Source organism: Galeopterus variegatus, unplaced genomic scaffold (genome assembly GCF_000696425.1).
Source record: "Galeopterus variegatus unplaced genomic scaffold, G_variegatus-3.0.2 Scaffold307, whole genome shotgun sequence".
In the NCBI taxonomy this organism is placed as follows: Eukaryota; Metazoa; Chordata; class Mammalia; order Dermoptera; family Cynocephalidae; genus Galeopterus; species Galeopterus variegatus.
In genome coordinates, this window is record NW_007726418.1 from 503125 (window position 1) to 521226 (window position 18102).

Genomic DNA, 18102 nt, shown 5'->3' on the forward strand with positions numbered 1-18102 from the left:
TTTTTTTTTTTTTTTTTTTTTTTTTTTGTCTTTTGTCTTTTTCCGTGTCCGGCAACGGATCGCAACCCTCAGTGTTGCCGGACCGGGGACCGGCAACGGGATTGCAACCCTCGGTGCGATCCCCGCGTCTCGCTCAGCCAGTGAGTGGGAACCGGTCTGTATGTGGGAACCGGTCTGTAGGTGGGATCCGAACCCTCGGGCGGGAGCGCCGCCGCGCCTCCCAAGCGGCGCACTATCCAGTGCGCCACCGGGCCGGCCCCTACTGACACTGTTTTAAAAGCCACACTGGGGAGCTTTGAAAAGATTAGGCTATTTCCTGAAGTTTCATAAAGGCTCCTAATCATTTTTGTGGTATCTATAGACAGAGATTTCCTACTTTAAAGTGAAAATGGGCTCTCAGGGAATAAGTCAAAGGCCACAATACGTGTCAACTCCAGCAGGCAAATTTAAGACTCACAGAGTTTGAGTTACCCAACAAAAACCAGAAACAAAACCAACAATTAGTTAAGGGCTCCAGATGGCTTCTGGAGATTATGAAAGCCAAAACAGAAGCGATGTGATACTCCTACAACCAGCACCTACCCAGAGAGGTGAATGGAAGCACCCACGTAACATGCTGGAATCTCACACTCATCTACTCTGTCTGAATCATGATAATCCAGAAACCCACGTGTTTTGAAGATACTAGTCTGTTTGGTATTTTCAGAGCAAGTAAATGCACAGTAGTCCCCCCTTATCTGTGGGGGATTTGTGACAAGATCCCCAATATATACTAGAAACCACCGATAGTACTGAGCTCTAAATAGACCATGTTTTAGGCTGGCTCGTGGCTCACTCGGTAGAGTGCGGTGCTGATAACACCAAGGCCACGGGTTCGGATCCCATATAGGGATGACCGGTTTGCTCACTGGCTGAGCGTGGTGCTGACAACACCAAGCCAAGGGTTGAGATCCCCTTACCAGTCATCTTTAAAAAAAAAAAAAAAAAAAAAAAGACCATGTTTTATCTTATACGTATATACCTATGATAAAGTTTAATTTATAAATTAGGTACAGTAAGAGATTACCAACAAGAACTAATAATAAAATAGGACAATTATAATAAGATGCCAGCATCACTCTTGCACTTCGGGGCTATTATTAAGTGAAATAAAGGTTCCTTGAACACAAACACTGTGATACTGTGACAATGGATCTGACGGGTGAGAGCATCTGCAGCGTGGAGACCCTGGACAAATAGATGATTCATGTCCCATGCGGGACAGCACAAAACTTCATCATGATACTCAGAACGGCATGCAATTTAACATTTACAAATTGTTTATTTCTGGAATTTTCCATTTAGTATTTTTGGACCACAGGTAACTAAAACTGTGGAAAGCAAAACCATAGATTAGGGGGGAATACTGTATTGGGACAGTTGGTGATATCTGAATAAAATCTGTAGGTTGGACAACAGTATTATTGCAATGCTCATTTCCTCATCTTACTAATTATACTGGTTACATCAGAGAATGCCCTCGTTTTTAGGAAATATACGCCAAAGTATTTAGTAATGTAACATCTGCAACTTACTCTCAAGAGTTCCAAAAAAAATCTATTTGTGTGTCTATTTATCTATCTGTTTGTCTATCTATCTGTCTATATGTCTGTCTGTATTTTCCAAAAGAGTGAGAAGGATGTATAAAGCAGTAGGCTAGCAGGAGGCTGGCAGGCTCTGGCTAAAGAGAATGATGTGCAGAGGTGGAATACTATTAACTCCTAAGATCGTTATCATCAGGGCCACTTGAAACTTTCAGAAATTATATTACAAAGAGAGAAACAAAGTGCACAGTATGAGTGGTATTAATATGAGGTATGATATGGTAATATCTCAGTTTCAAAAAAGGACAGAAGGGAATGCATTGTGGAGCACTTAAAAACAAGATCTGTTTGGTGGAGAGGAACATGGACCGAGCTCTCGGACATCCGCTGGCCGCACGTTTTGGGCAGCATAAGCCATCAGTGCTCACATGTATGCTCATAGCTGGCCACGTTAGTTGTTCCTCAGGTCCTGGGCAGCTCATACATGACTCATCCTAAAACACAGGATGTTCGTGGTCAAGGCATGGGAAGATATTTCATGCAGGAGTCCACTGGATCTAGTTTGAACCTACTTGATATTTTTCAAAAAGTAGAGAGTGGGTTGATGGTAAGTTTTTTGTGGGGTTTTTGGGGGGCAATTAGGTTCAAGGTAACATTTGCCTACTGCCCACATTCAGAAATTGATTTTTGCAGCCTGGGCCTGCTGGGATCAGGTCCTGCTATGGATGACAAGGGGCTGGGTGGCTGGATGCCTCCGACAGCCCCCTCCACCCTTGCCAAGGCTCTGGCTTTCTGATTCCTGCGACAGCTACCCTCTTTGTCTTGAGAAGGTCTCCGGCTCTGCCTCTGCCTGGCTTTCCAAGCCTCCACTCCCCTGGGGGCCCGCTTCATCCTCTCTGCCTTGCCCCTTCAGGCGGGCTGTGCATTCGGATGGGGTGTTGGCTCTCAAGCCACACCGGACAACTTGCTGCCTCCTGAGATTGGTGCAAGAAGGATTTAGGGAGGGCCTGAAATGTGCCAGAAACTGATGTAGACTGCTAGGAGTTTAGTGGGACATAGACATGCAGATGGATAAATACAACATGGCGTGTGAGGAATGCAGACCACCCACATGGACGCTCTTGGGGTAGTGGCTTTGGTCTGGGCAGTTGTGTCCTGCTGCTCGGGACAAAGGAAGGTCAGATTAGGGCAAGAGGCCCTGGCCTGGGCTCAGGAGGTGCAGCAGTGGAGGGCTCAGTGGGGGATCAGTCCCAGGAGGTTTTCCTCCAGCGCACTTGGGAGAAGCAAGGCAAGGGCTCCAGCCCAAAGGACTCAGTCGCCTTGAAGCCCCTCTCCCCTCAGCTGCTTCTTTCTCCCCTCCAATGCTAAGAAAGCAGAAACAGCACATAGAGACCCTTCTGTGGCAACGAGAACGGCCAGACTCTGCCAGGACTCTCCTCTCGGTATCCTCCCAGCCCCCGGTCTGCCGTCCTGCCACTAAACCCACCCACATGCCACTGAAATGCCTTCAGGGGTGACTCACTGCATCCTACAAGTCATATGGCTTCTGAGCCACAGTCTAATCTCTGGGGACAAGTGTTGTACCTTTTTCAACCCTGTGTCCCTTCCTTGACCCTGCAGGATAACAATTTAAAGAGCGCTTACTACTTGCCAGGCGCTATGTAACCTCATAGTGTCCTCATGACACCCCTGTGAGGGCAGTTCCATCATCTCCATTTTATAGATGAGGAACTGAGTCACACAGAGACTAAGGGACTTGTCTGTGGTCACACAATAGGTAGAGAAAGCAGGATTCAAATCCACGCAGGCCAACCCCAGGGCCGGTGCCCTTAAGCACTGAGCTATCCTGTCTGTAAAACAAGCTTCTCACAAAAATTTATTGTTAAGAACAGATCAGACAAATGTGTGGGTGCACATTGCTGGCTTCCTTGGGCTAGCCCTTGAAATTTAGGGTTCACATTGGGGTTCACCTGCTCAGAAATCAGTTCTCAGAGAGTCCAACTCAACCTAATTTTATCCCCAAAGATATTTCTGCCAGCCACGTCCGCTCACTCTTCTAGAAAAATGCAAACCACATTTTACTTAAAGGCCTGACACTGCTAAATACCTCTAAATTACAGTTAATCACTCTGTATCTCAGAACTAAATCCATATTCTTCTTGATGGCGGTTATAGCATGTTTAACAAGTTATTAGTTTTGGAAACAAGACAGCTGATATTACAGGGAACAGAATTAATCAGAGGTTTTTGGCAGCCCTTCATCATGATTGAGATGATAAACAAACCCCTCTGTCCTCTAAAACCCAAACCCACTTCACTCCTAAATCCTTTTACAGCTGTTTTCAACATTTTTCTTTTTTATTTATTTTTTTTGGTGGCACCTGGCTGGTATGGGGATCTGAACCTGTGACCTTGCTGTTACAAGGCTACGCTCTAACCAAGTGAGCTAACCGGCCAGCCCCTCAGCGTTCTGCTTATACAACTGTGACAGTCAAATCATCAAAATGTCTCAATGGACACACAAATATATGCATGTGTGTAAATACACACACACACATATCTCTCTATTATCTATCTATTTATCTATCTAAAGTTGGCACGGAGAGGGCATTCCCAGGGCAGCACCAGTTGGGCAATCTCTTGCCTGGATCCCATACTGTCACTTTTCAGGTTTTATCAGCCCTACAAAAATAAACAACACACCATTCCACAGTCCCAGTTAATTTTTCTGCCTGGCTCTGCCTTCTTCCCAGAAGTAAATAATATTAAAAACAAGAATGAGAATCAGCCCCTCTGGACAGGGCCCATCCTCAGCACACATCAGAAACATCCCGGTTCAAGACCACCTGTCACAAGTCCTTCATATACCTCAATTCATAAATGAGCCCCAGGAACTGCCACTCTGGACTCACTTTGTACCTTTTATCTCAAAGTCCACAGTTCTCCCTTCAGGGCCAGGACTAGGGTGAGGCGAGCCAGACACCCAGGAGCAAACTTTAAGGAGGTGCTCATTCTCAGGGGCTAAGCTTGTACAGTGGTGCCTCCTTAAATTTTGCACCCTGCCACTTCGCCTCGTCTTAGTCCTGGCCCTGACTCCTTTCCTCTAGGTTCACGGCACCTCAGTTACATTTGTGGAATGATGCCCAACCTAATTCTCATCAACCTACCTGGGGTTCAGTAGAGTCCAGAGCAAAAGCTCTGCGTTCTGAGCTTGCTCTACTCCTGACAAGCTGTGTGATGTTAGTTAGTCTAGTTCCATAACCTCTCTGAATCTTCCGGTTTCTCATCAGCAAAGGAAGATAATTCCTGCCTCCCCACAGGTTTATAATAAGGATTAACTGAGATTGCGTAGTGGCAGGTTTAGAGCAGGGCTTGGCATGCAGAGTTGCCCATGGCAGGGAGTGCTCAGCTGAAAACAGTGTTAGTTAGCATCACTGCTGATGGTGCTGGTGACATCCTGACTCATATTGCAAGGTCAAGATGTGAGATCTGAAAGGTGACCTTCCAATGCCTTCATTGAAAACAACTTATCACCTTGAATGTAAGATCACGTGTGTTTGTTATGGTGCTGAAGTGGAGCTGCGTGTCAAGCGTCCACCAACGAGCCTGTCTTACTGCACAGCCACCTGCTTCCTGAAACTCAAACAGTGTCCAGAGTCCAAGGGTTCTAGAAGCCACAGATGAGAAACAGAAGGGAACCTCACCCCAAACAGACTATCCAGGAAAGAAAGAAGGTGCTGGAGGATGAGGGGAAAGGAAAGTGGGGCTCACTTACTGCTTTCATTTTGTGGATGTTGAACCAAAACTTGAAACTGCAGCCGGAGAATTCCTGGATTTTGGGCATCTTGGTCACAGCCCTGCAGGGAGAGGTTGAAGTTCCCGGCCATGTTCCCGGGCTGCTTATCCTCCAGCCTGAACACCTCGGGGTTGGTGGTGGAGCCTGGGATGTAGTACTCAACCCGCTCCTCCTTCTTCTCGCAGTTGGAGACATTGAAGTTGAGGAAGGAGACGCTCGCACGCAGGTGTGCAGGGACAACAAACTGCCAGGTCATGAGCTCATCCTCAGGGAAGCCTTCTGGGTAGTTGGCAGACATCAGGGTTGCAGAGCCCTCACCCTCAAACACAGATTCGATGATGCACAGTCCTATTGGGAGTGGAGCCCAAACCAGAAGGAATAGGAGGTGGTTAGACCCTGTCCTGGTTGTCTGTGGCTGAGGGGCAGGTGTGTTAGAGAAAATACGTTTGCAGTTCCCATGTCTTGAGCAGTGGGTTCATGAACATGGTACGTTTACAGTCAAGGCAGAGACTGGAAATGAAGATACAGCAGTGGTGTGCGAGTGAATGTTTAATAAATCACCTCAAGGAGAAAAAAGCCCTAATGTGTAGTGTCTGCCCATTTCCTTGGTGTGAATACTCCCACCATGGCTGATTTCAAGCTACCAACACATAGTGACTGAATGTGAAGTTGGGCAGCAGCACACAGATATATATTGTATCTCCACCATATAGATACAATAGACATAAGTAACCTCAAGAGCATAGGTAAGAGTGAAATGTAGTAAAACAATTAGGAAGTGATGAATTTTGAGTATCTATTACATTTGTTTCTAAGGTAATTTAATTAAAAGTTTATTTAATTTTATTTTTAATAACAGCTCCAAAAATTCCTGGACATTTAACAATCAGCTCTCATGAGCCGGTGTGATCCAGCACCGTCACACCACAGATACAGTCAGAAAAAAATGTGAAAGATAGAAGACAGGGCAAAGAAGTCAGAAACCGAGCCATCAAGGTGGGTCTGTAGAACCAATCCCATGTCATTTGTTAAAAACAAATGTCACAAGCACAAAGAACAAAGAGAAGACAGCTATGCCCTGTTTGTTTATTAATAGAGAAGGAGGGGTTCACTTCACTACTGTGGATCAGTAGGAATGACTGACCCACATCACTTACAGAAGAGTGGGATCTTCCTTTAAGTTAGTTAGGTTGAATCATATAGAACTGCTGACACTTGACCATTTCTGACCTAGAACAATGATGATTTTGCCTGTTTCAACCTAATCCAACATTGGGGAGGGGAGGGACATGCTCACGTTTTATAGAAGAGTGGTTTGCAATGCTGAAGCCAGAGACGTTTCTGGAGTGGAACCACGGTAGGTGTAAGGCCATTTTCACTCCCTCTTGCACCTTGATCCGGGACACAGTGCCATTGCTGCAGAAGGTGCCGATCCTGACCACGGTGGCATCGATGCGACCGCTGATGGAGTGAGTGACTCCATCTGGGCAGCTCTCGCCCGGCCCGATCTGCCTCAGGCGAGGAATGGAGAACTGCAGCTCTAGACCGATGCTCTTACGAGCTTTGACATCCCAGATGTAAGTTCTGTTCAGGGTGGGCAACACCGACGTCGAGGGCTGAAGCTGGACCTCCCCAAAAGGACACGGGCCTGACATGCAGTCTGAAACACAGGCACAAAAGCAATTTTGATCACAGATGCCACAAGGACACACACTGCTCCTCCTCAGACCCCTGTAGTAGATCTCTCGGGCTCTGCCCAGGTGGCCTGCGCCAGATGGGTGTGCCCTTCCCCCAGCTGCTGTGAGTCTTGGTGGCCAATGGCTCACAGACGCACCCTCCTCTGGAGAAGCACCTCAGCTGTGGGGAGCCACCTTGGACCAGAAAAGCCTGAAAGGTTTTTACTGCCCATCACTCCCATCCCAAGGGAGTGGCAGCCGATAGCCAATAACTGCCCAATGCAGGAGCAAAAAAGTCTGACCTCCTTGCTTCAAGTGGCATGGCCAGGGGACGCCATTCTTACTCCAAAGCTCCTGTGGGATCAGGCAGAGGCTCAACTGCAGCCACGACCATGCCAGTGCTGAACTTCTCCCTGCTCTATCCTGCTTTCCTCTCTTCTCCAGGTTTCTTCTGAGGGCACTCTCTTGATAACTGACTGGGACAAAATTCCCTGTTGCAGGCTCTGCTACAGGGCACCAGACCCAAGACACTACCTCACTACTGTGTTTAAGTTCCTGGAGTCTAGTTTGTGGGCCTCAGACCAGGCCTTCCTGGAAACCAGAGGGAGGCCATCTGCAATGGAGTCTGGGCTTTAGGACATCCTACTTCCATTATTCTGAGAGAATCACAGTTTCACAATTTTTAGGGCACAGTGCCAAGATCCACCTTTTAAAACTGGTTTTCCCATCAACATACTGAGTACCCTCTGAGTGTAAAATGCCCCTGGATGCGGAACCCGAGAGCATGGTTATCTTCCTGCCTCGTGGCATTAATGCTGGTATTTTATTACTACTGCAGTTGACTTTTGTTTTTTTAAGGCTACCAACTAATAGCATCCTTTAATGTACTTTGTTTCCTAAACCTTTTAAAACAAAGCAAGAAATGTTACTATCAAGGAGGAAATAAGAGGAAAGCACATGGAAGAAATAATAGAAGGCAGGCAACATAACATTAAGGTTTTTGTTGTCTTGAGCACGTGGGATCTGAAAGGTGTGATGGACTCTGGCCTCTGTGACAACAATCTGCAAATCTTTACTACTGCTCTATGGGGGTATTGAAAGTACTGTCAACTTGATGTGGAATGATGGGAGAATTTCAGAGCTGTCTAGGACTTCTGAGGTCGCCCATGACAAACCTCTCATTTTTGCAAAGCAGCCTTGGAGTCCAGGTGACTCCCACCAGCACTGAGAGTACATAGCAAGTCCAAGACAAAAGCCCAGGTTGTGTTTGGTCAACCCGTGTTCTTGCCAATGCACTGCACTGCCTAATCAACAAAACAGGATTAGATAACATGGTGACTAATGCAGCTAAAATTAGACCATGCGTGTTGGTGAAGATAGTACCTATTTTAGCTCAAGGAAACTGCACTGTTTTTATCAAGCCACCTCTTTCCTTGAGTAGCTTTCCACCCATACCTCCAAGGAGCCCAGGGCAACATGGATGGGCTCCTGCTGGGTTCTATACTCTTGTGGGACCTCCTGACCGTATAAGGCAGTGGTTCTCAGCCCTAGTTCCACTTTAGATTCACCTGGAGGACATTTTTAAAACACACATGCCTGGGCCATCCGAGGGATTCTCATTTAATTTCATACCAAGAACCTGAAGTCAAGAAGCCCCAGTCTCAGCCTCAGCTCTGCCACCAGCCATGTGACACTGGGAGAATCAGGTTGTGAAAACAATTTTTCATTTGTTGTTAAGAGCATTGGTTTTTAGGATGGACACACAGGTAAGAGTATTCAAAATGATTGGCATGCCTCCAAATCTTCTCTCCCACCCTGTCCAGCGCAAGAATTATTTAAATAACTAAAATAATTCCTATCCAGAGGATGGAGAAGCATCATTTCTTAAGTGATTCACAACTCGTTTTTCCCAGCAGATATCTACTTTCATTGACTTGCATGGAACTATTCAAGAAGGGATGAGAACAGAAATGTCAAACTTCATGTGAAAATTTCAGAATGCTTATTCAGGAAAGAAAATGAGGGGCAGGCAGACCACAGGACTTGATTCCAGTGTCTAGACTTATTATTTTAAAAATGGATATTTTCAAAAATTGTGAGCATGAAATTTTACTATACAGTAAACCATGTGAGCATCCTGGGATTGAGAGACGGATGCTTTCAAATGCTTGACTTGTGATATATGTCATTTGTTAGCTTTTTCCTTTTTCAGATGAAAGTCACTTTATTGGTTTAACTGATTATAAAAGTAACGCATGCTTGTGAAAACTAAAGGAAAGTACAGAAGAACGGAAAAATGAAAATGAATGTCACTTGTTCCTCTCCCCTCCCCTCTGTAGATAAGGTGGGCATTTTGGTGTTCATCCCTCCAGACTTTGGGCTCTGTATGATTATGTGTACATATTTATATGCACATATGTGTGTGTGCATGTGCGCCTATGTGTGTATTTAATAAATAGAATCAAACTATACAAACTGTTGTACTACTATAAGATACATTGTTTATAAGGGAACAAAACTATCTTGGACATCTTTCCATGTCAAATACACAGACTTATTTAATTCTTTTAGTAGCAACATACCGTTCCATTGGATTCTTAAGTATACCAATATTATCCTTAGCTCTGTAAATCTTCATTGAGATTTTAATTGTAATTAGCTTAATCTGATAAATTAACTTAGGGGTGAATTGACACTTTAAAAATACTAATTTTTTAAAATCAAGGAACATGGTATATCTCTTCATTTAGTTGTCTTCTCTTTTGTCTTTCAGCAAAATTTTATATTTTGCTTCATATATACTTTATGTATTTATTAAGATTATCCCTCAATATTTCATTAGAAATCCTAAAAGCTTGTGACCAATTGCATGCATCATGGGAATCCTTATGTCATACCCTGTTTTACTATAACGCTTCTGTCTGACTGTTAAATATGGTATTTGCTACCAGTTCTTGATAGATATACTTTACTGAATTAAAACATCCTTCTGGGGCCGGCCCGGTGGCGCACTGGATAGTGCGCCGCTTGGGAAGCGCGGCGGCGCTCCCGCTCGAGGGTTCGGATCCCACATACAGACCGGTTCCCGCTCACTGGCTGAGCGAGGCGCGGGAGCAACACCGAGGGTTGCAATCCCGTTGCTGGTCCCCGGTCCGGTACGGGGGCAACACTGAGGGTTGCGATCCGTTGCCGGACACAGAAAAAGACAAAAGACAAAAAAAAAAAATCCTTCTATTTCTGGTTTACTATGAGTATTTTATTAAAAACATTTAAAATCATTTATTAAGATGATATGTGGTTTTTTTCTCTCTAACCTAATAAGGCAAAGCATTACATTAATTGATTTGCCCATTTGTTTACATATTGTCTATGGCTGATTTCACTCTGTAACAGCAGAGCTAGCTGAGCAGCTGTAACAGAGACCAACTGGCCCACAGGTCTAAGAGACTTACTACCTGAACTTGGACAGAGGAAGTGTGCCAACGCTCCTCTAGAATGGTTTAAATATCATAGAAATGATCTGCTTCTTGAAGTTTTATTGAACTCATCTATAAAGCCATCACTCACCCAAACTCTGTTCTCTCTGTCTTTTTCCCATCTCCTCCTTGGTTATTTATTTATTCAGGTTTCTTACCTTTCTATGAGTTGATCTAGGCCATTACGTTTTCCTTAAAATATCATCCGTTTCATTCAGAATTTCACATTTACTATCATAACGTTGTACACACTCTCTTACAATTTTAGAAATAGTCTCTGTGTATATTGCTAAATCAACTTTTATACTCTTAATGCTGTATATTCTCTTTCTTTTTTCCCAGGGCACTAGTCAGAGATTTGTCTATTTAGTTAGTTTTTGTAGAGAACCAGGTCTTGGCTTTCGTCATCAAATGTAGTTTTTAAAACTTCTTTTTAATACCTCTATTTTTCCTTTTACTTATGAATTCCTTTCTCCTAAAGCGTGGCTTTGATTAGATCACAAATAGTGTTCTCATTGTTATTAAAATATCTATTAATTCCTATTTGGTATTCTCACCTTAAAATGATTGGAAAATTATAAAGGTAACTTTTTTCTGCCTGATTATTATTATTTCCTGTGTCAATCTCCTATCCCAAGCTCAAATTATGAATAATAATAATAATAATACCAAATGTCTATAGTGTATTGAATTCTTATGTGGCATACATTTTCAATCCATTATTTTATTTCATCCTCATAACAACCTATTGTTTGGTACAATGACCCTTACTTTACAGAGCAGAAAACTAAGTCACAAAGTAGTTAAATAACTCACATGAGGTCACACGATCAGGTCACACGAACAACAGCCCTGGAGCTTGAAGCCAAACTCGGTTCTATCGCTTTCCAAAGCTGCTGGTTTTTGTTTTCCCCCATTGTGATCCATGGGCCCACTTTTATCTCCTTAACCTTCCGATTCTCTTGTCTTCCAGTGCCCTTGACTTTTGCCCCACATCAGCCACACAGCACGTGAAACAGAGCATCACAGACCTGAAGATCCAGAGCTCCCGGGGCTCTGTGGTTCTCTGTGAAGAGACCCTGTGGCATGGTGGCTAAGCACGAAGACTCTAGAGCCACAGTGCCTGGGTTCCTCTCCTGGGCAAGCTCCTCTCTTTGTGAACTTATCACTGGTTTGTTTTGAAGATTAAACAAATTAACTCACATAGAACTATAACTGGCCACATAAGAGCTAAATTAAGAGTGCAAAGTTTCAGCTTAGATCTTCTCTCTCTAGCATTAGAGACTGGCTTAGCATGGGAAAGAGAGGCAGGGAGGTGCACAGACATTTAGAGACATGGTCGAACAGTTCACAAGTGCATACTCACCAATATTCTTCTGGATCTCTATGACAAAGTGATTCTCTGGACTCTCACAGCTAAAGGTAAAGACTACTTTTTCTCCAGGTTTGATGGACAACATGGTTATATGTCTTTTAGAAATGACAATGTAACAGGGTTTCACTGGCGAAGCTGATGTCCCTAGCTTTATGAGAACTATAATGCCGCATCCTTGGGGCAGAGCAATCTCAGCAGCTTCTGCAGGAAGGAAGAAAGAAAAATGAAGTGAGCAGGATGATTTAGGTCTGAAAGCCTGCTGTGGTCCCCCTCAGCTGGTTAAGGGAGGACACCCTCTCTGAAACCTTTGTTCCTTCCCCCCTGGTCTGAGAAGGGGGCGGGTGCCAAATGCCAATGCTGACCTTCCCCATGGGAAAGAACCAGGATGTTGGTGGCTGGGCACTAACACGAGTCCCTTGTTTGGCTTATTAACTTTTCTAAAAATTAAAAACACTATACCACATCCTAGATGGCTTGAACAGTATGTTTTCAGATGCCCCATCTGTGCAGTACTAAATAACCAGCAGGGAAACCGCCACACCTTTTCTCAACATGACTATAAAACAAAGTCCACACACAGAAACCATCCAACTAGAGTCACGTTTATCTGCAAAGAGCTGCTGTCTCCTGCCCTGGACACTTTATATGCCCTGCACATGCACACATGCAGTGGGGGCTCGGGAAATGTTTGCAGAAATAAGATGTAAGCATACTGTGTCAACGAACCTGGAAAGTTAGAGCGAAACACTGCTACTACTTCAGATTGGAGTTCGGCAAGAACGTCTGAGCAAACATCACCAAGCAAGCAAGATAGGGGCTGGTTATTAAACAGAGGTGCACACGCATGCCAGGGTGGGGCCGTGGTTCACAAACAGCCCAATCTTCTTCCTCTTTGTTTTGCTTTATTGATTTTTAAGTGTTTTCAGGCCAAAAAGGGAGAGTCACTTTTCTCCTCTGCAGCCAGTGCCTCTGCCTGGGCCCTAATGTGGGTTCTGGTTGTGAGTCTCCAGGCAGCTGTCGGGCTGGGAGCAGCGGATGATACGACAGTTGTCTGTAGGTGGGTCCTGCTGAGGGAACCCAGGGGCTCATAGACTCACGTGGCCAGAGTTGGTGCCTCTGTTGCACCATGTTCTGGCACAAAGAGCTGGTCAGGACCTGCTATGGTGCTTGATAAGCAGTTAGCAAGTGATTAGCAATTTAACCAAGAGCTTTTCTTTTCTTCCCAGCAATGCTTTCCCCCCTCCTTTTTAAAATACATATTTTTAAAGTCAACTTTGTTGAGGTATAATCTATACACATTAAAAAGTGCCCACCACCATGATCAAGACATAAAAACATTTTCATCACCTTCAGTAGTTCCCTGAAGCCCCTTCACAGTCAGCTTCCACTCCTGGTCCCAGAAAACTGTCTGTTAGTTTTGCCTAATCTAGACTTTCATATTAATGGAATCCCACAGTAAATTCTCTTCTGTGCAGGCTTCTTCTGCTCAGCGTGATTGTGAGATCTATTTGCATTGTTGCACGGATCAGTAGTTTCTTCCTCTCTATTGCTGACTAGTATTACCTTGTCCCAACAGAGCACGATTTATCTATCCATGCACCTGCTGAGTGACATCTGAGTTCTTTCCAGTTTAGATTAGGAGTTTCCAAATGGTCTGTGGAGAACTTTTAAAAAATGATAAAGTTCCAAGCCCCAGGAGGCCTAACATGGGACCTGGGACTCTATTGGAAATACTTTTCTTGGTCTATAGTAGGAGGTAGGGATCCACTTTTATTTATTTTTTCCATATGGAGAGCCAACTGTCCCAACTCTAATTATTGAAAATACCAATCTTTCCTTTATGAAATACTGATACTTCTGTTGTTTATATTTTTTATGTCTAGATAACCCAGATTTTCATGCAAACTCATTTTGCAAACAAGGAAGATGAAACCTTGTAAGGGTTAAATGACTCACTCCTGGTGAACTTTTAACTCTTACCATGTCTCTTTGCTCTGACTTTGAGATGACCAACCCAGCGTGTACTACTGCCCAGCCACAGTTTGTATCTATCCTTTGGTGACCCAGACCAGAAGGGCTTGTGTAATCCCCACCTGGCTTCCAGCTCAGAGTCTGGAGGCAACATTAAGCTAAAGACACATGCTCAGCAAAGCTCATCTTACACACCTTTGCATCAGGAGATGATTTATACTGTAGGCTGTTTCCTAGGGTCACAGCCAAGGACATGTCATTTACATGACTTCCATTTTTAACTGCCCCCCTCACCCTAAAAGATAAATAAGCCAGCTGGAGAGAGGGAGAGCAGGAGTGAGAAGATAACAGTTTGACCACGTACATACTTAAAATATGGACTCCCTTCCCTCCCACCCCCCAACTCCACCATTCCACAGGTCCTTATTTCATTGTGATAAAAGCAACAGAGATTGTAAGCTCATTCAATCACAAATGCTTGGAGTTTGAGAACGACATTTTGCTTGCATGTTTTTCCCTCTTCCCCACTCACACCATTAATCACACCTTGAAACTGGAAACACCGACACTGTGGGACAAAATCGCAGCCATCCCCCATCCCCCCCCACCCCTGTTGGGTCTGGCACATCTGAGCATTTGATGAATGTACTGTGATTTAAAGAAAATGGATGGTGTTTTCTTCTTCGACATTGCTTTTTTTTTTGTCTCCCAGGAATTTGGTATTTCATTGGTCTAATATTTTGGAAGACCTATTACCCACTTTCAGAGAAATGCAGACAGTGCTCCAGATATTGGTGTGATTTCGAGGTCTTACAGGCTCAGAGAAATCCAAGCCGACTTCCACTGCAGCAGTGCATGGGCCCCCAGGCTTGGAGCCTTCAGGAAAGCTTGCCAAAGCGCCAGGCTCGGGCTCCTGAGTCACAGCTCCCTTCCTCAGCTCTCCTGGCTCCCGGCCTCTCCATATTAGGGTGCCTTTGCTAGTTTCCGCCTCACCAGTGCCTTCTGAGGTGGGAATTTCCGATTGTTTTAATCACCGTTCATTATTCACCATGCATTAATCACTATCTCATAGGATATTATACAAACGTCCCTGTTACTACTTCTCCCTGCCATCATATTCTCTGCAGTTCTCAATCATAGCAAGGGAAACAAATGCAAGGAAGGGGATTCCACCTGATAAACACCAGGGAAGTCGTTTTCTTCCAGATTTGTCAAATACAGCTTAAAAGACTGACAAATATGATTTAAAAATTTTTAGATGGGTGATGACCAGTTGCATCCATTTCCTGAGGGACCCATCTCTCATTCACTATCTCTGTCTAATGAAGATGGACTGAGCAGCTCCCAGCCAGGGACTGGAATCAGCCTGGATATGAGGAGATACATATTAATACGCTCAGCGCCCTGGAGGAGCACGCAGGATGCCAAGGGAGACAGACGCGGAAACCAAGAAGTATATGTGAGTCAGAGTGGCTGATCAGTCACGGCTTGCACGGGAGTCAGAAGCGAAAGCAAGCTCATAAGGGGAAAGCCACTTATGGCCAAAATAGCCCTGTCCTCTCTTAGGAAGATGTCACATTGCAGACCAACATCCCTCTCTCAAATCTACCAGCTGGTGTTTCCCGTATCCATGGAACAGATTCCTGCTTCTCGGGTTGAGCACCAAATAAACCAGTGATTTGCTTTTAGGGGCCAGGTTTGCAAAATACATTTTATTAGAATGTGGGTGCTCACACCATGAGAACCCGAGGAAGTGACTCCAGCAGAAGTGACAGTGATTCACCCTCCACCTTACATCTACCCTGAGGGGACCCTCACACCATTTAAATTATTTCTCCCCACCTTTATTCCCTGAAGGGGAGCAGCTGTTGAACTCATGTAAGTTGAATGCACATTTGCCTGTCTGCCCTCCAGACCCCACCAGATAGTCAGCAGCTTGAGGGCGCCAAGGAAGTTCAAGGTACTCTGAAGACACTGAGGGTCAGCCATCAACCATCTAGGTGCAGTCAAGAACAGCTTCACAGAGGAGGCATGACTTGAGATGGGTCTTGAAAACTGAATAGGAGTTTGTCTGCCGGGGAGGTGAGATGGGCATCAGGAAGGACAGGTGGAAGGTGCAGCAGATGCCAAGACACAGAGGTGTGAAGATCACTGCTTTGTGGGAGTCACTCCAAGGAGTTTGGTTTGGGTGGGCAGAGGAGGATGGAGAAGGGGCAAGGGCTTGGTTGTTGGCCCTGGCGTTTGGGCTTCACTCAGTGGAACCAGCACATCTCAGCAGCTTTGTGCAGTGGTTAAGAGTGCAGATTCTAGAATCAGACTGCCTAGGATCTATTCTTGTCTCTACCACTCACTAGCTGTGTCTCCTTGGGCAAATTACTTAGCTTCTTTGTGTTTTACTTTTCTCATCAAACGGAGATAATAATGGAATTCTTGTAAGCCCTAAATGAGTTAAATACCTATAAAGTGCTTAGAGTGGTGCCAGGTAATCAATCAATAATAGCTGTTACTATTGTTGGTATTATTAATGGTAGCATATTACAACCACAAGTACTAGCGATGGGGCACCAGTGACGGGTGTTAAGCAGAAAACTCTAGCATCAGCTTGGCTCTGAGTCTAAAGCCTGGAGTTCTGGCTGGAAGGGTGGGGACCGGGTAAGGCAAGCAAGGCTTCTAGGGGGCAAATGTAAGGAGGCACTTACTTTCAGGGCTGTGCAAATGTGAGTGCCTCCTTAAGGCTTGCATGCCAAGCCTGCCTCACCCTTGCCCTGCTCACTGGCTATTTAGGCCCTGCTATACATGTTGACTCATGTGACTCCAGCACCCTGCTGAGACTCAGGAAAGTGACCTCACTTCCCCAAGTTTGCTGAGCTTAGGAGGCAGCTGGGACTTTCTGGTTCAACCTTAGCGCATCTGCCCTCCCCCCCGCCCCCAGGGTAGCACACCGAGCTGCCTTCATGGAAGCTGCCAGGCTGGTCAAGTCACCCAGCAGAAGGGAAGAACTACTGCCATTCTTAATAAGTGAATGGAGTTGTTGGCTGATACCAAGGGGCTGGGATCACCACCAGCACAACCCATTTTAACAGGGCCTGATGTGGGGAAGAGGTGCCAGACTGTCATGTCACGCAACCTGGAGTAGTACTGATCCAGTGGGCCTGAGACAGTGAAGCCTGAAGGCAGTGGAGGAACAACTGGTTTAGATGCCCTAAAGCCATCTGTCATTAACTTGGCCAGGTTCATTACAGACTGGTAAACTGAGATGTAAGCCTCACCAATGACAGGAAGACCACATATCTGCCTACCTGGAAATAGTTAATTTCCATATTCACTTAAGAAAGAACTAGAACACAAGTTGCTGGTTCAGGGACTAATTAGTCTCCCTAATTAGATGGGAACTCTTTGAAATCAGATACCAGGCCTGCCTAAATAATAACAATGAACACTTAATGAGTGCTTGGTGTGTGCCAGCCTCCATGCTCATGTTTCATAAGTATTTATAAATCCCCACAACCACTCCATATAGTAGGCTCTAGTACTGATCCCCATTTTACAGATGAAGAAATTGAGGCTCAGACAGGTTAAGTAACTTGCCCAGGTATAGATGATTGGTAAGAGGAGAGGCCAGGTTTTGTGCCCCTGCAGTCTGACACCAGAGCCTGGGGTGTGATAAATGACAATTCTGCAGAGCTAGCTGCACCCCAGGAATCCCACACACAACCAGGAACTATTTGATGAGAATAGTTTGTTCTCACCAGCTAAATCAATCAAGAGGAAATAAAATATTCCAAGCTGCTGGCTCTCCAGGGGATCTCCTGGATGTCAAAAGGGAAAGGTGCTTGTTTAAAATGATCCAACCAGCACACTGCATTAATGCAGATCTTTCTTCATTTCAAAATAATTTGAAGGTGTAGTTTGAATTTAAACTTAAGACAAAAAGTTCCCTGGAATTTGAAATGCTTGGGGGTATTGTTCTTTGGTGTATTTTTTTGGACAGTGCCCAGTTGTAAGGATCTGAGAAAGGGAAACTGGCGTGATTCAGCTGCTGAAGGCACCACAGCTTCATAAGGTCTGCCAACATGGCGTGGGGTGGGGGGTAGGCAGGGGAGGTTATTGTGGTCGAGTTTAGAGCAAAGCGCTGGGAATGAAAGGCTAGTGCCAGGTCTCGGGAGAAGGGCCTCCTGCAGAAACCCTGGCTTGCGGGGCTCACTCTCCAGGTCACTGTCAGCGA

The 18102-nt window shown here is 45.0% G+C and overlaps 1 protein-coding gene across 1 annotated transcript in view; it reads right to left on the minus strand.

Moving 5' to 3' along the window:
- CDCP1 (CUB domain containing protein 1) overlaps nucleotides 1–18102 on the minus strand; it is a 117032-nt gene that overhangs the window by 20470 nt on the left and 78460 nt on the right. Inside the window, exons 3-5 of the mRNA XM_008567289.1 lie at nucleotides 11898–12107; nucleotides 6677–7039; nucleotides 5359–5727 (exon numbers count right to left, since the gene is read on the minus strand). Coding sequence (XP_008565511.1) covers nucleotides 5359–5727; nucleotides 6677–7039; nucleotides 11898–12107 — 942 coding nt within the window. The remainder of the gene's footprint in view (nucleotides 1–5358; nucleotides 5728–6676; nucleotides 7040–11897; nucleotides 12108–18102) is intronic.